The sequence below is a fragment of the Sus scrofa genome, chromosome 16 (genome assembly GCF_054392235.1).
Source record: "Sus scrofa isolate SSC_HxYL_T2T_F1_AM1 chromosome 16, Sscrofa_HxYL_maternal_Yorkshire_Landrace_v2.0, whole genome shotgun sequence".
Classification (NCBI taxonomy): domain Eukaryota; kingdom Metazoa; phylum Chordata; class Mammalia; order Artiodactyla; family Suidae; genus Sus; species Sus scrofa.
In genome coordinates, this window is record NC_139398.1 from 59,273,595 (window position 1) to 59,290,312 (window position 16,718).

A 16,718-nucleotide genomic window follows, 5' to 3' on the forward strand; every position below is an offset into this window, starting at 1 on the left:
GTAAGAAAAAAGCAAACAACTAAGTGTACAGTGCCAAAACCAGGTAAAAGCTTAGCCAAGTGATCAAAATTAATCTCCCTTATGGGGAACAGGTGAACACCACATGTTTGCAAAGTTGATCCCCTTAGAATATGATGTCACCTCCACGGCATAATAGCCAAAAATGCATAACCTCGGTGTAAATCACAGGAACCATTAGACAAACACAAAAATAAGAAAGTTCTATTTCCTAAAAAGTGGCAGGGAGTACTGCACTCTTCAAAACCATCAGTGTTCAAAAAACAAAAAAAAAAAAAAAAAAAAAAACAAAGACAAAGGAAAGCTGTGGGAACTGTTCCAGACTAAAGGAGGCTACATGCAACACTGACCCTAGCTGGATCTTGTACTGGAGGAAAGAAAGTGCTAGAAACTGCTCAAGCGACAAAATTAGAATACAAACTAGATTGAATAAAATGTTATAGTAAATTTACGCAGTTGCTAATTCTATTGTGATTACATTAAGAGAATATGCTTTTTTCCTTAGGAAATACACACTAAAAATTTAACAGATAAGGAGCCATGATATATATAACTTACCCTCAAATATTTAAGTGGTTTTTTGTTTGTTTGTTTGTTTGTTTTTTTAAGGGCCGCACGTGCAGCATATGTAAGTTCCCAGGCTAGGGGTTGAATCAAAGTCACATCTGCAGCCCACACCAGAGCTCAGGGCAACTGAGCAAGGTCAGGGATGGAAACTGAATCCTCATGGATACCAGTCAGGTTTGTTACTGCTGAGCCACAACAGGTATTTCCAAGAAAAAAAATTTATATACAGTTATACATAGATCTATATATAAGATTAAGTAAACCATAAAACAAATGGGGTAAAAATGTTAAGGATATTTGAATCTGGATAAAGGCTCTATGTGTGTTCCTTGTTACATTTTTGTCTGAAACTTTTGTAAGTTTGAAATTATTTTCAAGTAAAAAACTAAAAGAAAAAGATTGGCTTTGGGAAACAACTTGATTGAAGTAATCTGGCAGGTTAAGAGGCAGCCTGGCTTGCAAAATTAAGAGACAATTAGTGTGTGGAAACCTCATGGATCCAAAGAAAGTGAAGTTCAATCCCGTGTTACTAATTTGTGATCCTGGGAGTCACCCAAAGCATCTCGGAGCCTCCTTTTTATCCCAGAGTGCTGTTGGAATGAACAAACGAAAAAAGAATGTATATATAAAAGTATTTCCTGCTACAAGCCACTCTAGGAGAGGAAAGTGTGTTTAACAAGTAGGACTAAAGCCATAACTGCCCCTCACGTCAAACAAGGAGCTCCACTCTTCCTTTCCCAAGGCCGCTGTGACTTGTCTCAGCTAACTTTAGTCGCTTACAAGTTCACTGCTCCAGGTGTGGGGCAAAGAGAACCCTCCCTTCATCAGGTGGCAGTAGCGGCTGCCCCAGGGCGCAGGCGCCGAGTCAGACCACGTGACGGCCTGGCCCCGCCCCCGCCCGAACTTCTTCGCGGGATCGCCTTGGAAACGCATTTTCGGAGGAACTGGCCGCCGCCAATGGGAAGTGAGCGAGTGCCACGAACAGGCCAATAAGGAGGGAGCGGTGCGGGGTTTAAACCCGAGGCGGGGCCGGATTCCTCCCGGCGTGCTGCGGAGGAACGGCTGTTAGCTAGTGGTGGCTTCAAGGTCCCCGGCTGGTCGGGGCTCCAGTGCTCTGCTTCTCCCCTCTGAGCTGCTGCCTGGCCTGGTACAGAGGAAGTCATGGCGCTCCGGATCACCAGGGTGAGCTGCTGCGGTTGGTGAACAAACGCGGCTCTCCTGACTCCTGGGTCTCCTCTCCCTGTTTCCCCTGCTGGAGTTCCCCCACGGTGGGAGCGAATTTGGAGAGGAGGAAGGCGGTCGGTGGGCCCCTAACATACTGGGAGAGTTTGGGGGGCAGACGGACGGAGAGAGAAAGGTGCAAAAGAGAAGCGGATGGGCCTTGGACTAATTGGGGGGAGGGGGCAGATGGAGGGTAGACCGGAAACCTTTTGTAAAAGGTGTTGGAGGACCCGAGTGGGCTCCCACCAATTGCGCAATCTTCTTCCCTGAGGGAAAGGGAAGGTGCCTGCAATTGAAGGCTTTTTCGATTTCCATGGTATTTTAGGTCCGGCGGGGACTGAGCACGTAATCCCTCAATAGGTGAACGGAGAGGTTCCAGGAGAAAACTGACTTGTCATAAGCTTAGCGTAGACCCTGGAACCCCGGTTTCCCCTGGGAACCCATTCACAGTCGGCTTTCCTTCTGAGGGCCGCAGTTTTTTTTGTTGTTTTTTTTTTTTGCCCCGCTTTAACCCTTGACTTATTTTAACGTGGCGGGGCCAACTCCCAGACTCGTCTTGCTTCTTACAGAACACGAAAATTAATGCTGAAAATAAGGCGAAGATCAGTATGGCAGGCGCAAAGCGCGTGCCTGTGGCCTCTGCTGCAACCTCTAAGCCCGGACTGAGGCCAAGAACTGCTCTTGGAGACATCGGTAACAAAGTCAGTGAACAGCCACAGGCCAAACTGCCTCTGAAAAAGGTAACTATGCTGATTCAACTATTCTGTGAGTGTCTCCCTTCCAGCTGTGGCTCTTGGTGGAGAAACAATCCATTCTCTCCTTTTCATCCACAGGAAGCAAAAACTTTAGCTGCTGGAAAAGTTGTTGCTAAAAAACTACCGAAACCTCTGGAAAAGGCTCCTGTACCTGTATTAGAGCCCCAGCCAGAGAGGGAGCCCGAGCCTGAACTGGAGCCTGAACCAGAACCTGAGCCTGTTAAAGGAGAGAAACTTTCCCCTGAACCTATTTTGGTAAACTTTCTGGACCATTTTAGAGTCTGTTGATTGTTTGTTTCCTTTCATTTTATTCAAGTATGGAATAGCATTTGAACAAATAGTAGTAATAGTAACATTTATATAGTACTTAACAGGAAGTAGGTTCTGCTAAGCACTGTACATGCATTAGCTCACGTTAATAGTATACTCAGCACTGGTATTCTTCTAGTCACATCTAGTCAATGACAGAATTGGGTTCAAACCCAGCCTATCTGGCTTCAGAAACTGTGCTTTTAATTGCTTTGTTTTACTACCCCTCCTTTGTTTACGGTATTGAGTGGTAGCTGCAGGGACCAAAGATTTTGCTGTCTTTAAGGTACCAGTCATCTCTGACCAGAATATGTTGACTGAAGCACAGATTGTTCTCTTTAAGTCCTTTTTGTTTACTCCCTAATGTGGCCACCAAATAATAATAAGCCAACACCGAAATATATAAATGTGTAAAGCAGAAAATGTAGCTCTTCAGAGAGCAGGGTAAGAAGATGGCTTAACACTTGGCCTCAACACCAAGAACTTTTTATTAAATATCAGATATTAAATGTATCTTCTTCTGTGAGGGAAAAATATTTCATCTAGAAGAGGCTGCTTGGCTGAAATTGCAATGAATTGCATTCTTAAGTACTAATTTTTAATATCTCCTTAAAGCTGGTTGGGAAATGGTCTGTTAAAGTCATTCAGCCTCATTGTATGTCTAAGGGAAGGGGATGTGACTGAGGCTGTGGATTTAATATTGACCTTCTGGACACAGCACAGAAAACTGTAGCATGCACAGTCTTTGTTTTATGGGATTTTTTTTGTGGTTTTCATTTGTTCCTTTTTTTTTTCCCCCACTCTTTAATTGACCATACCTCATGACCTGAGCTTTCATTTAAAAGTCCCATAGTGATTCTAACCTTTGCTTCCCCACTTACAAGAATACTTTTCCCACCCTCTTTCATGTAACTGATAACCTTTTCATCCTTCATAACAGCTCAAGCATCAACACCCAAAGCTTTCTTTAACTTCCCCCATCCCCATCTTAACTTCCCCCACCCTACTCTTGTTCCCAGAATCAGTCTCTTTACTTCATTTACTTCTTTGTTTTGTTTTTTGTTTTTTGTCTTTTGTCTTTTTGCCATTTCTTGGGCCACTCCCGCGGCATATGGAAGTTCCCAGGCTAGGGGTCTAATCGGAGCTGAAGCCACTGGCCTACACCAGGGCCACAGCAACGCTGGATCTGAGCCGCATCTGCAACCTACACCACAGCTCACAGCAACACCGGATCGTTAACCCACTGAGCAAGGGCAGGGATCGAACCCTCAACCTCATGGTTCCTAGTCAGATTCGTTAACCACTGAGCCTCGACGGGAACTCCCATTTACTTTTTCTAAATTCAAAGCTTCTTGAGGACATCATAAAGCCAGTGTCTAGCACAGGGCTTGATTTGAAGAAAGTGCTCAGTCAATGTTTGGACCACAGGGTAACTGGAGCTTGAGGAAAATGGTTTGTGATAACAAGTCAGTTAATCCTTAGTAGTCAGAACAGAACTTGTGTTCTTTTGGGCAGTGGGAAACAGTCCATAATTTGAAATAAAGACTAAGGATTAACATATTCACTTGGATTAACTTCACATGACATCGCTAAACAGATCCATTACTTACCAGTTTTATTTGGAGGAAAGTCTTGAATATGAATTTGCTTCCTCTCTGTTGTAACTGTTTAGCTGCTGCCTCTAAATTGGCTCAGCCTAAGTTGGCATTTTACTTTTCCTATTATTTCCTGAAGATACACTGAATAAATTTGAAAAGCTAAATGAATTGTATATCTATTCAGCAGGTAGTCTTTTGAGTTGGTACCAGTTATCTGACCTTTATTCGCAGACCGTGTGCTCTTCTTAACTGTTGTTTCAAAATCTGTTTCAGGTTGATACTCCCTCTCCAAGCCCCATGGAAACATCTGGCTGTGCCCCTGCAGAAGAATATTTGTGTCAGGCTTTCTCTGATGTAATTCTTGCAGTGAATGATGTGGATGCAGAAGATGGAGGGGATCCAAACCTTTGTAGTGAATATGTGAAAGATATCTATGATTATCTGAGACAACTTGAGGTCAGTATAGTAGTACAGAATCTTTGTTTTTTGTCTAAGCTGCATCTAGCTTTATCAAAGAGATACTCCATTAACAGTTTAAGCATTTCTAGGCATTCCCATTGTGGCTCAGTGGTTAACGAATCCGACTAGGAACGATGAGGTTGCGGGTTCCATCCCTGGCCTTGCCCAGTGGGTTGGGAATTGCATTGCCATGAGCTATGGTGTAGGTCGAAGATTCGGCTCAGATCCCGCTGCTGTGACTGTGGTGTAGGCTGGCAGCTACAGCTCCAGTTCGACCCCTATCCTGGGAACCTCCATATGCCACAGGTACAGCCCTAAAAAGACAAAAGACAAAAAAAAAAAAAAAAAAACCATTTAATCATTTCTTTTGTTGTTGTTGTTGTTGTTGTTGTTGTTGCTATTTCTTGGGCCGCTCCCGCGGCATATGGAGGTTCCCAGGCTAGGGGTTGAATCCGAGCTGTAGCCACCGGCCTACGCCAGAGCCACAGCAACGCGGGATCCGAGCCGCGTCTGCAACCTACACCACAGCTCACGGCAACGCCGCATCATTAACCCACTGAGCAAGGGCAGGGACTGAACCCGCAACCTCATGGTTCCTAGTTGGATTCGTTAACCACTGCACCACGACGGGAACTCCCCGTGTAATCATTTCTTAAAAGTAGGTTCCACTTTTAAATTCTTAATGAAACACCAAAAATAAACAAGCTGGTGATCAGGGAAAGTTCAAGTGAGTGGGTAATACCATGCTTTAATTTTTTGTCTCTTTCTTTCTTTCTTTTGTTTTTTTTTGGGCTGCACCCCATTTTGATCAGGGAAAGTTCAAGTGAGTGGGTAATACCATGCTTTAATTTTTTGTCTCTTTCTTTCTTTCTTTTGTTTTTTTTGGGCTGCACCCCCAACATACGGAGGTTCCCAGGCTAAGGGTTGAAAAGGAGCTATAGCCGCTGGCCTATGCCACAGTCACAGCAACACCAGGTCCCAGATGTGTCTGCGACCTACACCACAGCTCATGACAACACTGGATTCTTAACCCACTGAGCAAAGCCAGGGATCGAACCTGCGTCCTCATGGATACTAATCAGATTCATTTCTGCTGAGTGCCATGGCTTTTGTAAAGAAAGTCAGATTGAATGATAATATCCATCACAGTTTGGGGTGGGTGAGTCCCAAATTTGGGTTTAAGGAGGCTAACAGGCTGAAGGTACATGATAATAGAGATGCTGAAAAACTATAGCCAAAAGGCATCTTGGATCAGTGTGGCTTATGAGCATGTGCCATAATGGAAGTTGTTCTTTGCATCTAAGAAGAATATACTCAAAAACTAAATTTTTGGACTTTTTGCCATTTCAGCCCATTTCTCAAACTTTCTATTAGTGTCCTTTGCCCTTTCCTCTCAAAAAAAAGGAGGCATTCTGTATGTTAACAACATAAGTTATACAGTTACCAGATGCATCCAAACTGCTTGTTTATAATGCATTTTATTCTAGTGGCATCGTTAATGTCTTTGGGCTTTGGCCTGGTTTGTTTTTGTTTTTTTCCCAGGCTAGGGGTCGAATCGGAGCTGTAGCCACCGGCCTACGCCAGAGCCAGCCCAACGAGGGATCCGAGCCACGTCTGCAACCTACACCACAGTTCACGGCAACGCCGGATCCTTAACCCACTTAGCAAGGTCACGGATCGAACCCACAACTACTTCATGGTTCCTAGTTGGATTCGTTAACCACTGAGCCACTATGGGAACTCCTGGCCTGATTCTTTTGGGTGTCTCCAATTTTCTATAGGATTGTCCTGCAAGAAGACTTCTGCTCTGGATTTTTTCTTCTCCTCTCCACTTTTTTTCCTTTTTTGGTCTTTTTAGGGCCGCACCCATGGTATATGGAAGTTCCTAGGCTAGGGGTCCAGTTGGAGCTGTAGCTGCCAGACTTATACCACAGCCACAGCAACATGGGATTTGAGTTGTGTCTGCTACCTATACCACAGCTCATGGCAATGCCAGATCCTTAATCCAGTGAGCAAGGCCAGGTATTGAACCTGCGTCCTCATGGACACTAGTTGGGTTTGTTACTGCTGAGCCAGGTGGGGAACTTCCTCTTCTCCCTTGTTTTTGCTTTTTCGGGCCACACATGCTGCATATGGATGTTGCCAGGCTAGGGGTCAAATTGGAGCTGCAGCTGCTGGCCCACACCACAGCCCACAGCAATCCCAGATCTGAGCCGTGTCTGTGACCTATCCAACAGCTTATGGCAATGCCAAAACCTTAACCCCCTGAGTGAGCCCAAGGATTGAACCCACATCCTCATGGATACTAGTTAGATTCATTACTGCTGAGCCACAATGGGAACTCCCTCCCTTGTTTTTAAAGTTTAATGTTCTAACTTCAGAGGAGTGGGTTCAGCAGATGCATAAGCTGGGTTTTGATGGTTCACTCTTATTTATGGGTTTTTGGGGGTTTAAACCCTGGAGCCAGAGTGGTAGCATATTGGTTCCAGCTGATCTGGGAGCTGTTGCTATTTTCTTCTACTTCAGGTTCTGGATTTAGAGTCTTAAGTGAAAAGATATGAGGTGATACTATGGTATCTTTATTAGGGAAGAAGTGGGGACAAGGTATGGGCCAGTAGTGGTGAAATGGACATAGTAAGATCTGCCATTGTGAAAACCTGTCACATTGTCCTGTTGAATGTTTGCTTTATTTCTTCCTCAGCAAAAGAGCTGTTTGCAATGACTGTATGAATAATCCAATCACTAGAGGGATTTCCTGTTGTGGCTCAGCAGTAACGAACCTGACTAGTATCCATGAGGACACAGTTTTTTTTTTTTTTTTTTTTTTTTTTTGTCTTTTTGCTATTTCTTTGGGCCGCTCCCTTGGCATATGGAGGTTCCCAGGCTAGGGGTCGAATCGGAGCTGTAGCCACTGACCTGCGCCAAAGCCACAGCAACTTGGGATCTGAGCCGCATCTGCAACCTACACCACAGCTCACGGCAACGCCGGATCGTTAACCACTGAGCCACGACGGGAACTCCAGGACACAGTTTTGAGCCCTGGCTTTGCTCTGTGGGTTAAAGGATCCAGCGTTGTGGTGAGCCGCAGTGTAGGTCACAGAGATCGCTTGGATCCCTCGTTGCTGTGGCTATGGCGTAGGCTGGCGGTTGCAGCTCCGATTCAACCCCTAGCCTAGCAACTTCCACATGCTGTGGGTACAGGCCTAAAAAAGATAAAAACAAAACAAAATAATAAAAAAGAACTGTTAGCGATCCTAAATGTTTTAGAGCTACTCTGAGGGGACATTTCTGGTCAGAAATGTCATGTGGGGAGTTCCCGTCATGGCGCAGTGGTTAACGAATCCGACTAGGAACCATGAGGTTGCGGGTTCGGTCCCTGCCCTTGCTCAGGGGGGTAATGATCCGGCGTTGCCCTGAGCTGTGGTGTAGGTTGCAGACGCGGCTCGGATCCTGCGTTGCTGTGGCTCTGGCGTAGGCTGGTGGCCACAGATCCGATTCCGACCCCTAGCCTGGGAACCTCCATATGCCGCGGGAGCGGCCAAAGAAATAGCAAAAAGACAAAAAAAAAAAAAGAAAGGAAAAAAGAAATGTCACGTGGAGTCTTGCTTCTAAGGATAATCCGCACTTCTTTTGCAGGAAGAACAAGCAGTTAGACCAAAATACCTACTGGGTCGTGAAGTCACTGGAAACATGAGAGCCATCCTAATTGACTGGCTAGTGCAGGTTCAGATGAAATTCAGGTTACTACAGGAGACCATGTACATGACAGTTTCCATTATTGATCGGTTCATGCAGGTGAGCATAAATTCAGCAACTGAGAGATCTCTCTTCGAGGGTCCTAGCTATAAGTCATAAGAAACAAACTTTTTCAGCTAAAATCTGTCTTGGGAGTTGAAATTTTAGTGTGGGAGTGTCTTTCTCCATTGCGCTGTGCCTCCTTTTCAAATGCATGTTACTTATTCATCCAATTGAGGTTCCCATTGCAGGATAATTGTGTGCCCAAGAAGATGCTCCAACTGGTTGGTGTCACTGCCATGTTTATTGCCAGCAAATATGAAGAAATGTACCCTCCAGAAATTGGTGACTTTGCCTTTGTGACTGACAATACTTACACTAAGTACCAAATCAGGCAGATGGAAATGAAGATTCTAAGAGCATTAAATTTTTGTCTGGGTCGCCCTCTACCCCTGCATTTTCTTCGGAGAGCATCCAAGATTGGAGAGGTACAGAGTAAAAATTGAAAATTTTAGTATGGTACATTGGGGAATACTGCTGACCAATGAGATCTAACTCAACTGCCTTGTACTATGTATCTAACTACGTGGGGAAGGGTTAAAGATGGTCTTTATTTCCAATCAGGCTGTTGTGGTAATATTAAAGTTTTTCATAGGCAATTGCATTTGAGTTGAGAGACAAACATTTACAGTTAAAAGTTATGGGCATACCCCATAGTTACTGCCAATGCAAAATTCTCAGACGAGCTCAGTGACCCCGTGGGTTTTGTTCCAGGTTGATGTTGAGTTACATACTTTGGCCAAATATCTGATGGAGCTAACTATGTTGGACTACGATATGGTGCACTTTCCTCCTTCTCAGATCGCAGCAGGAGCTTTTTGCCTATCCCTGAAGATTCTTGATAATGGTGAATGGGTAAGCTCTGTCCCACAAACTAAGGTCACGCCAAGCTTTTAAATTGTAGTATTTACTGAATACAGACCTGTTTCTATTAAAGGACAATTCACTTGGTTCCTAAATATGGCATCTACTGAGGGAAGGTTTTAAAATCAAGTTTGTGATATCTTCATAGCTTGCTTCCATTTCATTACCTAATCTCATCTTTCTATACCCCTCTGGGAAAAGCAGAGCAGTTGCTACTCCTTACAGATGGAGAAACTCAAGCAGGTGAAATGACATAGCAGAAGTTTATTCATATTCATTGATTAAACAAGCATTTCTGGAGTTCCCGTCGTGGCGCAGTGGTTAACGAATCTGACTAGGAACCATGAGGTCGCGGGTTCGGTCCCTGCCCTTGCTCAGTGGGTTAACGATCCGGCGTTGCCGTGAGCTGTGGTGTAGGTCACAGACGCGGCTCGGATCCCGCATTGCTGTGGCTCTGGTGTAGGCCGGTGGCTACAGCTCCGATTCAACCCCTAGCCTGGGAATCTCCATATGCCGCGAGAGCGGCCCAAGAAATAGCAACAACAACAACAACAAAAGACAAAAAAAGACCAAAAAAAAAACAACAAGCATTTCTCCTGTGTGCCATGTGATACTCTAGACCCTAGCAATAGAATTATCAATGAGAAAGTCAGCTCCGAGGAACTTGGGGTTTAGCTTTGGGGTGGACAAGTCAGCAATTTAAAAAATGTAAGTAGGTTTGAGCACAGGATCCCAGGGAAAGCATGAAAGGAGAGTACCTGGGGAAAAAGGGGTCTTAAGCTTGTCTTAAATTTCAGTTATAATCAGTCACACAGTATCTTCCTCTCTATCCTATTTTTGAGTAACATCTAGAGGTTTTATGAAAACCATCATTGATGAGCATTTTCAACCTTAACTTTTGTTGTCTTAGACACCAACTCTACAGCATTACCTGTCATACACTGAAGAATCCCTTCTTGTGGTTATGCAACACTTGGCTAAGAATATCGTCGTGGTGAATCGAGGGCTTACAAAGCACATGGTAAGTCAGTGGCACTGTAGAGTGTTGGGGGAAAAGTGAAAATCATTAAGACTTGATGCCTGGAGTTCCCGCTGTGGCTCAGTGGAAACGAATCTGACTAGCATCCATGAGGAGGACGCAGGTTCGATCCCTGGTCTCGCTCAGCAGGTTAAGGATCCCGCATTGCCATGAGCTGTGGTGTAGGTCGCAGATGTGGCTCGGATCCCACGTTGTTGTGGCTGTGGTATAGGCCAGTGGCTACAGCGCCAATTTAGCCCCTAGCCTGGAAACTTCTGTATGCTGCAAGTGCAGCTGTAAAAAAAAAAAAAAAAGACTTGATGGCCCGACAATTCATAAGCTGATTTTTAAGGAGTTGATGGTTTTAAGTGACTATTTGTACCATGGATTCTTATAAGGTTTTCCTCTTTTCCTTCATTAATTACTGTGTTTTTCCATTCCAGACTATCAAGAACAAGTATGCCACATCTAAGCATGCTAAGATCAGCACTCTAGCCCAGCTGAATTCAGCACTAGTTCAAGATTTAGCCAAGGCTGTGGCAAAGGTGTAACTTGTGAACTTCGGAATACTATAATATCTACAAATAAAATTGGCACCATGTGCCATCTGTACATATTATATGTTACACTTATTTACTTTTAATAAAGTTTGTAGTCCTTTTTACTTCTTAACTCATTTGAATGTGGCTATTTCCCACTTGAGGATAACTTAAAAGTTGTCTTAAAGGTACAGTGGAGAATGTTTTTTAAAAAATGAAAACTGTTTTCAGTTACCTGGGAACCCAACTAATATATACAATTGGCTCTTCTTGTTTTATGTACTTGGCATAACTTAATTAATATGAGTTCATATAGTCTTGAAGCCATTTAATATCTTTATATGTTACACTGTATGTAAGCTCAGTCATCTTGAGAGAATCTGCTACCTAGTTCTACACAAGGAAGAGTCTACCGTCTCAATCCTAGTCCCCTTGTTTTATATTTCCTCTGGTGGCTGCAGTCATAATCCTAAATAATCTACTTGTACCACTTTCTTAAATTATCAACTTTAGTATCAACTTTTTCACTTGGAAAAATGAGAATTTTAATTTATATTCAAAACCTAATTTACTTTTTGTTTATTGGTTAAGAAAAATAAAACAATCCTTAGAACAAATATGAAAGTATCTGAAAAAGTTTATTGGGAGTTCCCGTCGTGGCGCAGCAGTTAACGAATCCGACTAGGAACCATGAGGTTGCGGGTTCGGTCCCTGCCCTTGCTCAGTGGGTTAACGATCCGGCGTTGCCGTGAGCTGTGGTGTAGGTTGCAGACGTGGCTCGGATCCTGCGTTGCTGTGGCTCTGGTGTAGGCTGGCGGCCACAGCTCCGATTAGACCCCTAGCCTGGGAACCTCCATATGCTGCGGGAGCAGCCCAAGAAATAGCAAAAAGACAAAAAAAAAAAAAAAAAAAAAACCAAAAACAACAACAACAACAACAAAAGTTTATTTATTGCCCCCCCCCCCCCGCCAACTTTCCTACATCTCAATCCTATTCAACTGAAAAATATGTAAGAGTTTGGGATGTATCTGTCCATAACTCTTCTAAATGTAGATGTGCATATAAATTGTTATGGAGAGGGTGTTTAAAAACGGGATCATTCTGGAGTTACCGTCATGGCGCATCCGAAGGGAATTGAACTAGGAACCATGAGGTTGCAGGTTCGATCCCTGACCTCACTCAATGGGTTAAGGTCCTGGTGTTGACGTGAGTTGTGGTATAGGTCGCAGACAAGGCTTAGATCCTGCATTGCTGTGGCTGTGGTGTAGGCTGGCAGCTGTAACTCTGATTAGACCCCTAGCCTGGGAACATCTGTATGCCATGGGTGCAGCCCTAAAAAGCAAAAAAAAAAAAAAAAAGAAAGAAAGAAAGAAAAAATGGGATCATTCTATATAGTTAGCAATTCTTTTCAACATGGACAGGCATTACCTGTATTTGCGCATTATAGTCCATAGTATGAATATGTTATAATGTATTTAACCATTCCCCTGTTTATGTTTAGATTGTTTTTTCTTTGCTCCTATGGACAATACTGTTTAAATGTCACACCCCATGCTCTTTTGTTGCATTTTAGGGCCTGACCTGCAGCATATGGAAATTCCCATGCTAGGATTCAAATCTGAGCCACAGCCACAGCCACGCCAGATCCAAACTGAGTCTCCAACCTATACCACAGCTCAAAGCAACACCAGATCCCTAGCAGGGCCAGTGATTGAACCCACATATCATGGATACTAGTAAGGTTTGTTACATGCCAGACCACAATGGGAATACCCATGCTTGCTTTTTTTTTTTTTTTTTTTTTAATGTACACTGGTTTCTCCAGACAGTCTGTGTTTTGGCAGGTACCGCTAGTTGATTATTTCAATGTCACTGCAATAAACGTACAAAAAGTGGAGTTCCCATAGTGGCGCAGCAGAAATGAATCCAACTAGGAACCATGAGGTTGCAGGTTCGATCCCTGGCCCTCAGTGGGTTAAGGATCCCCCATTGCCATGAGCTGTGGTGTATGTAGATCGCAGATGTGGCTCAGACTCCAAGTTGCTGTGGCTCTGCTGGCCGGCAGCAACAGCTCCAATTAGACCCCTAACCTGGGAACCTCCATGTGCTGTGGGTGCAGCCCTAAAAAGACAAAACACACACACACACACAAATATACAAAAAGTGCTGGTTTTGGAGTTCCTGTTGTGGCTCATCAGGTTACAAACCCAACTAGTATTTCATGAAGATGCAGTTCAGTCCCTGGCCTCAGTGTGTTAAGGATCCAGTGTTGCCGTGGGTTGTAATGTTGGTGGAAGATGAGGCTCAGAGTTGTGGTGCAGGCTGGTGACTGCAGCTCCATTTGAACCCCTAGCCTGGGAACAATCATATGTTGCAGGTGCAGCCCTAAAAAGAAAAAAAAAAAAATCCTCTTGTGTACGGTTTTGATTTACACTTGAGCCCACTAGTTGAATAAATTTTGGTCCATTTAACAACATGTAGGAGTTCCCATCACAGCTCGGTGGTTAACAAATCCGACTAGGAACCATGAGGTTGTGGGTTCGATACCTGGCCTTGCTCCGTGGGTTAAGGATCCAGGGTTGCTGTGAGTTGTGGTGTAGGTCGAAGACGCTGCTTGGATCCTGTGTTGCTGTGGCTCTGGGGTAGGCCGGCAGCTACAGCTCCAATTAGACCCCCAGCCTGGGAATCTCCATATGCCATGGGAGTGGCCCTGGAAAAGACAATAAATAAATAAATAAATAATTTTTTTTGGTATTATCTTTTCTATTTTATTTGGTAGTTTTAGCTTTTATACGTTAATTCTCACCAGTTTTCTTTTAGTCATTTTCTAGTCTAATTTAAAAGCTTAAAATATTTTTAGTTAAAAAAAAACCTTTATATAAACTTATTCCTCTGAGACAGCTTGTTTCTAAAGTTCTCTTTTTCATCAATTTCTGCTTAAGTTGGAAATTTTTTTTTTTTTTTTTTGCTATTTCTTTGGGCCGCTTCTGCGGCATATGGAGGTTCCCAGGCTAGGGGTCTAGTCTGGAGCTGTAGCCGCTGGCCTACACCAGAGCCACAGCAACGCGGGAGTCAAGCCGCGTCTGCAACCTACACCACAGCTCACGGCAACGCCGGATCGTTAACCCACTGAGCAAGGGCAGGGACCGAACCCGCAACCTCATGGTTCCTAGTCGGATTCGTTAACCACTGCACCACGACAGGAACTCCTGGAATTTTTTTGTAGTGTTTTGTGTTTTAGGAATGTACCTGTGGCATATGAAAGTTCCCAGGCTAGGGGTCAAACTGGAGCTGTAGCTGCCTACCTACAACACAGCCACAGCAGTGCAGGATTCAAGCCACGTCTGCAACCTATACCACAGCTCACCACAACTCCAGATCCTTAACCCACCAAGTGATGCCAGGGATTGAACCTGCATCCTCATGGATACTAATCAGATTCATTTCCTCTGCATCACAACAGGAACTCCTTATAGTCCTTTTTTATCTGGAGTTTATTTTACTGCTTATTTTCTAAGTAAGTTTCTTTTTTGGTCAGACATCTTTTTTTAATTACTCAATGAATTTATTACATTTGTAGTTGTACAATGATCATCACAATCCAATTTTATATGATTTCCATCCCACAACCTAAGCATATCCTTCCACCCCCCAAACTGTCTCCTTTGGAGATCATAAGCTTTTCAAAGTCTGTGAGTCAATATCTGTTCTGCAAAAAAGTTCAGTCTGTCCCTTTTTCAGATTCCACACGTCAGTGAAAACATTCGATGTAGGTGTCTCATTGTCTGAATGCTACGACTTTTTTTCTTTTTTTTTCTTTTGTCTTTTTGCCTTCTCTGGGGCCTCTCCTGGGGCATATGGAGGTTCCCATGCTAGGGGTTGAATCGGAGCTGTAGCTGCTGGCCTACACCACACCCACAGCAACGCAGGATCCGAGCCACGTCTGTAACCTACACCACAGCGCACTGCAATGACGGATCCTTAACCCATTGAGCGAGTCCAGGGATCGAACCGCAACCTCATGTATGGTTCCTAGTTGGATTCGTTAACCACTGAGCCAGGACGGGAACCCCTCCATCTGGTATATTTAATTCATTTTTATAACCTTCAGTTACATTGTTTCTCAAAATGTCATCCCCCAACAGCAACAGCAACATCACTTGGGAATTTGTTAGAAAAGCAAATCAGAATCAGTAGCTTGGAGAGGCACATAGCAATCTGTATTAACTAGTTCTTCCCATGATTCTGATTGGAGAACCACTGCATACTCTTGCTCCAAATTTGGTCACTGATAAGCAGTTGCCCAAAAGGGTGGGACTGATGTGAAAATCGGGAGGACATCCTGGATAAAGCAGTTAGATGAAAGAAGAGGATCATTTTTGTGTGAAAGAAAAAACGAAGCAAAATGCTCCTCCATGAGTTTTGGGAGTAGTGGCCACATTTTACATCCTCCTGTGGCTTTTGAATCTTTTATCAGGACCTGTATTTTGATAATAGAGAGGAAGAAAGGGGAGTGTTCTGTGAATAACTCAAGGGAAACTAGTTATAGAAGGGAATGCTCCGTGCTCTCATTCAAAGAGGTCTGAGCTATTGTGCTTGTGCTGCAAGAACCCTGTCCCTTACATGACTGACCACATTGAAAAACTACAAACCAATCAGGCATTTATACGTTCTGCATTTTCTCCATTACCCAGTCACTACTCAGCTAGGAAAGGGCAACTGAAATCTGTTGCATCACCAAATTGACCCTTGGGGGTACCCAACTCTGTAACCGAGTTCGAATCTTACTGACAGCTGAATTTCAGATTGGAAGTCTGCATTGACTCCTAGAGGGTAGTGGGTATCTTTGATCTTGGGCCACTCGTTTCTCTGCCAAATGAGGGGCCTGGACAAACAAATCTCTACTCGGATGCTTCTCTCTCCTAGTCTGGCCCACACACCCATCATCCAAGGCTGGGGATGGAAGGGGAGTACTAAGAGGGGTCAAAAACGGCTATCCCAGAGTTCCTGTTGTGGCTCAGCGGGTTAACAACTCGACTAGTATCCATGAGGATGCGGGTTCCATCCCTGGTCTGGCTCAGGATCCGGTGTTGCTGCAAGCTGTGGAGTAGATTGAAGATGTGTCTCTGCGGTCTGGCATGACTGTGGTGTAGGCTGGCAGCTTCAGCTCCAATTCAACCCGTAGCCTGGAAACTTCCATTTGCCACAAGTTCGGCCCTAAAAAGACAAAAACAAGAACAACCAATTGGCTATCTCAGAGCCAGTGTTGCAAGAGCACTTATGTTGGAGTTCTCCACTCCAGACCGCGGCTGCCAGATGCCGCCGAGTGCCCCCTTAGCCCAGCACAGCCCTTAGCCTAGCACTGAATTGCGCTAACGCTTAATTAAAGTTCTTTCACTTTTTTTTTCTTTTTCTTTTACTAGTTGTCTGTCAAAGGTTTAACCTACAGAGCCAGAATAAAATAAGAGACATCGGCAACCATAGCAACCAGAGACTGGGGTGGAAAGGGCGGGGCTAGGGGCGGAAGGGGGCGGGACGCAACGACAGTCCAGCCCCTTCCGGGCGTCAATTAAGT

The 16,718-nt window shown here is 44.2% G+C and overlaps 1 protein-coding gene across 1 annotated transcript; it reads left to right on the top strand.

Annotated features, from left to right (window-relative positions):
- Window positions 1-1,614: 1,614 nt before the first annotated feature.
- CCNB1 (cyclin B1) lies at window positions 1,615-11,760 on the top strand. The gene is given in 9 exon segments (NM_001170768.1): window positions 1,615-1,767; window positions 2,376-2,546; window positions 2,640-2,816; window positions 4,742-4,924; window positions 8,564-8,722; window positions 8,914-9,150; window positions 9,437-9,577; window positions 10,497-10,607; window positions 11,048-11,760. Coding segments are annotated over 9 exon segments (1,308 nt in total). The 5' UTR covers window positions 1,615-1,746; the 3' UTR covers window positions 11,156-11,760.
- Window positions 11,761-16,718: the final 4,958 nt, after the last annotated feature.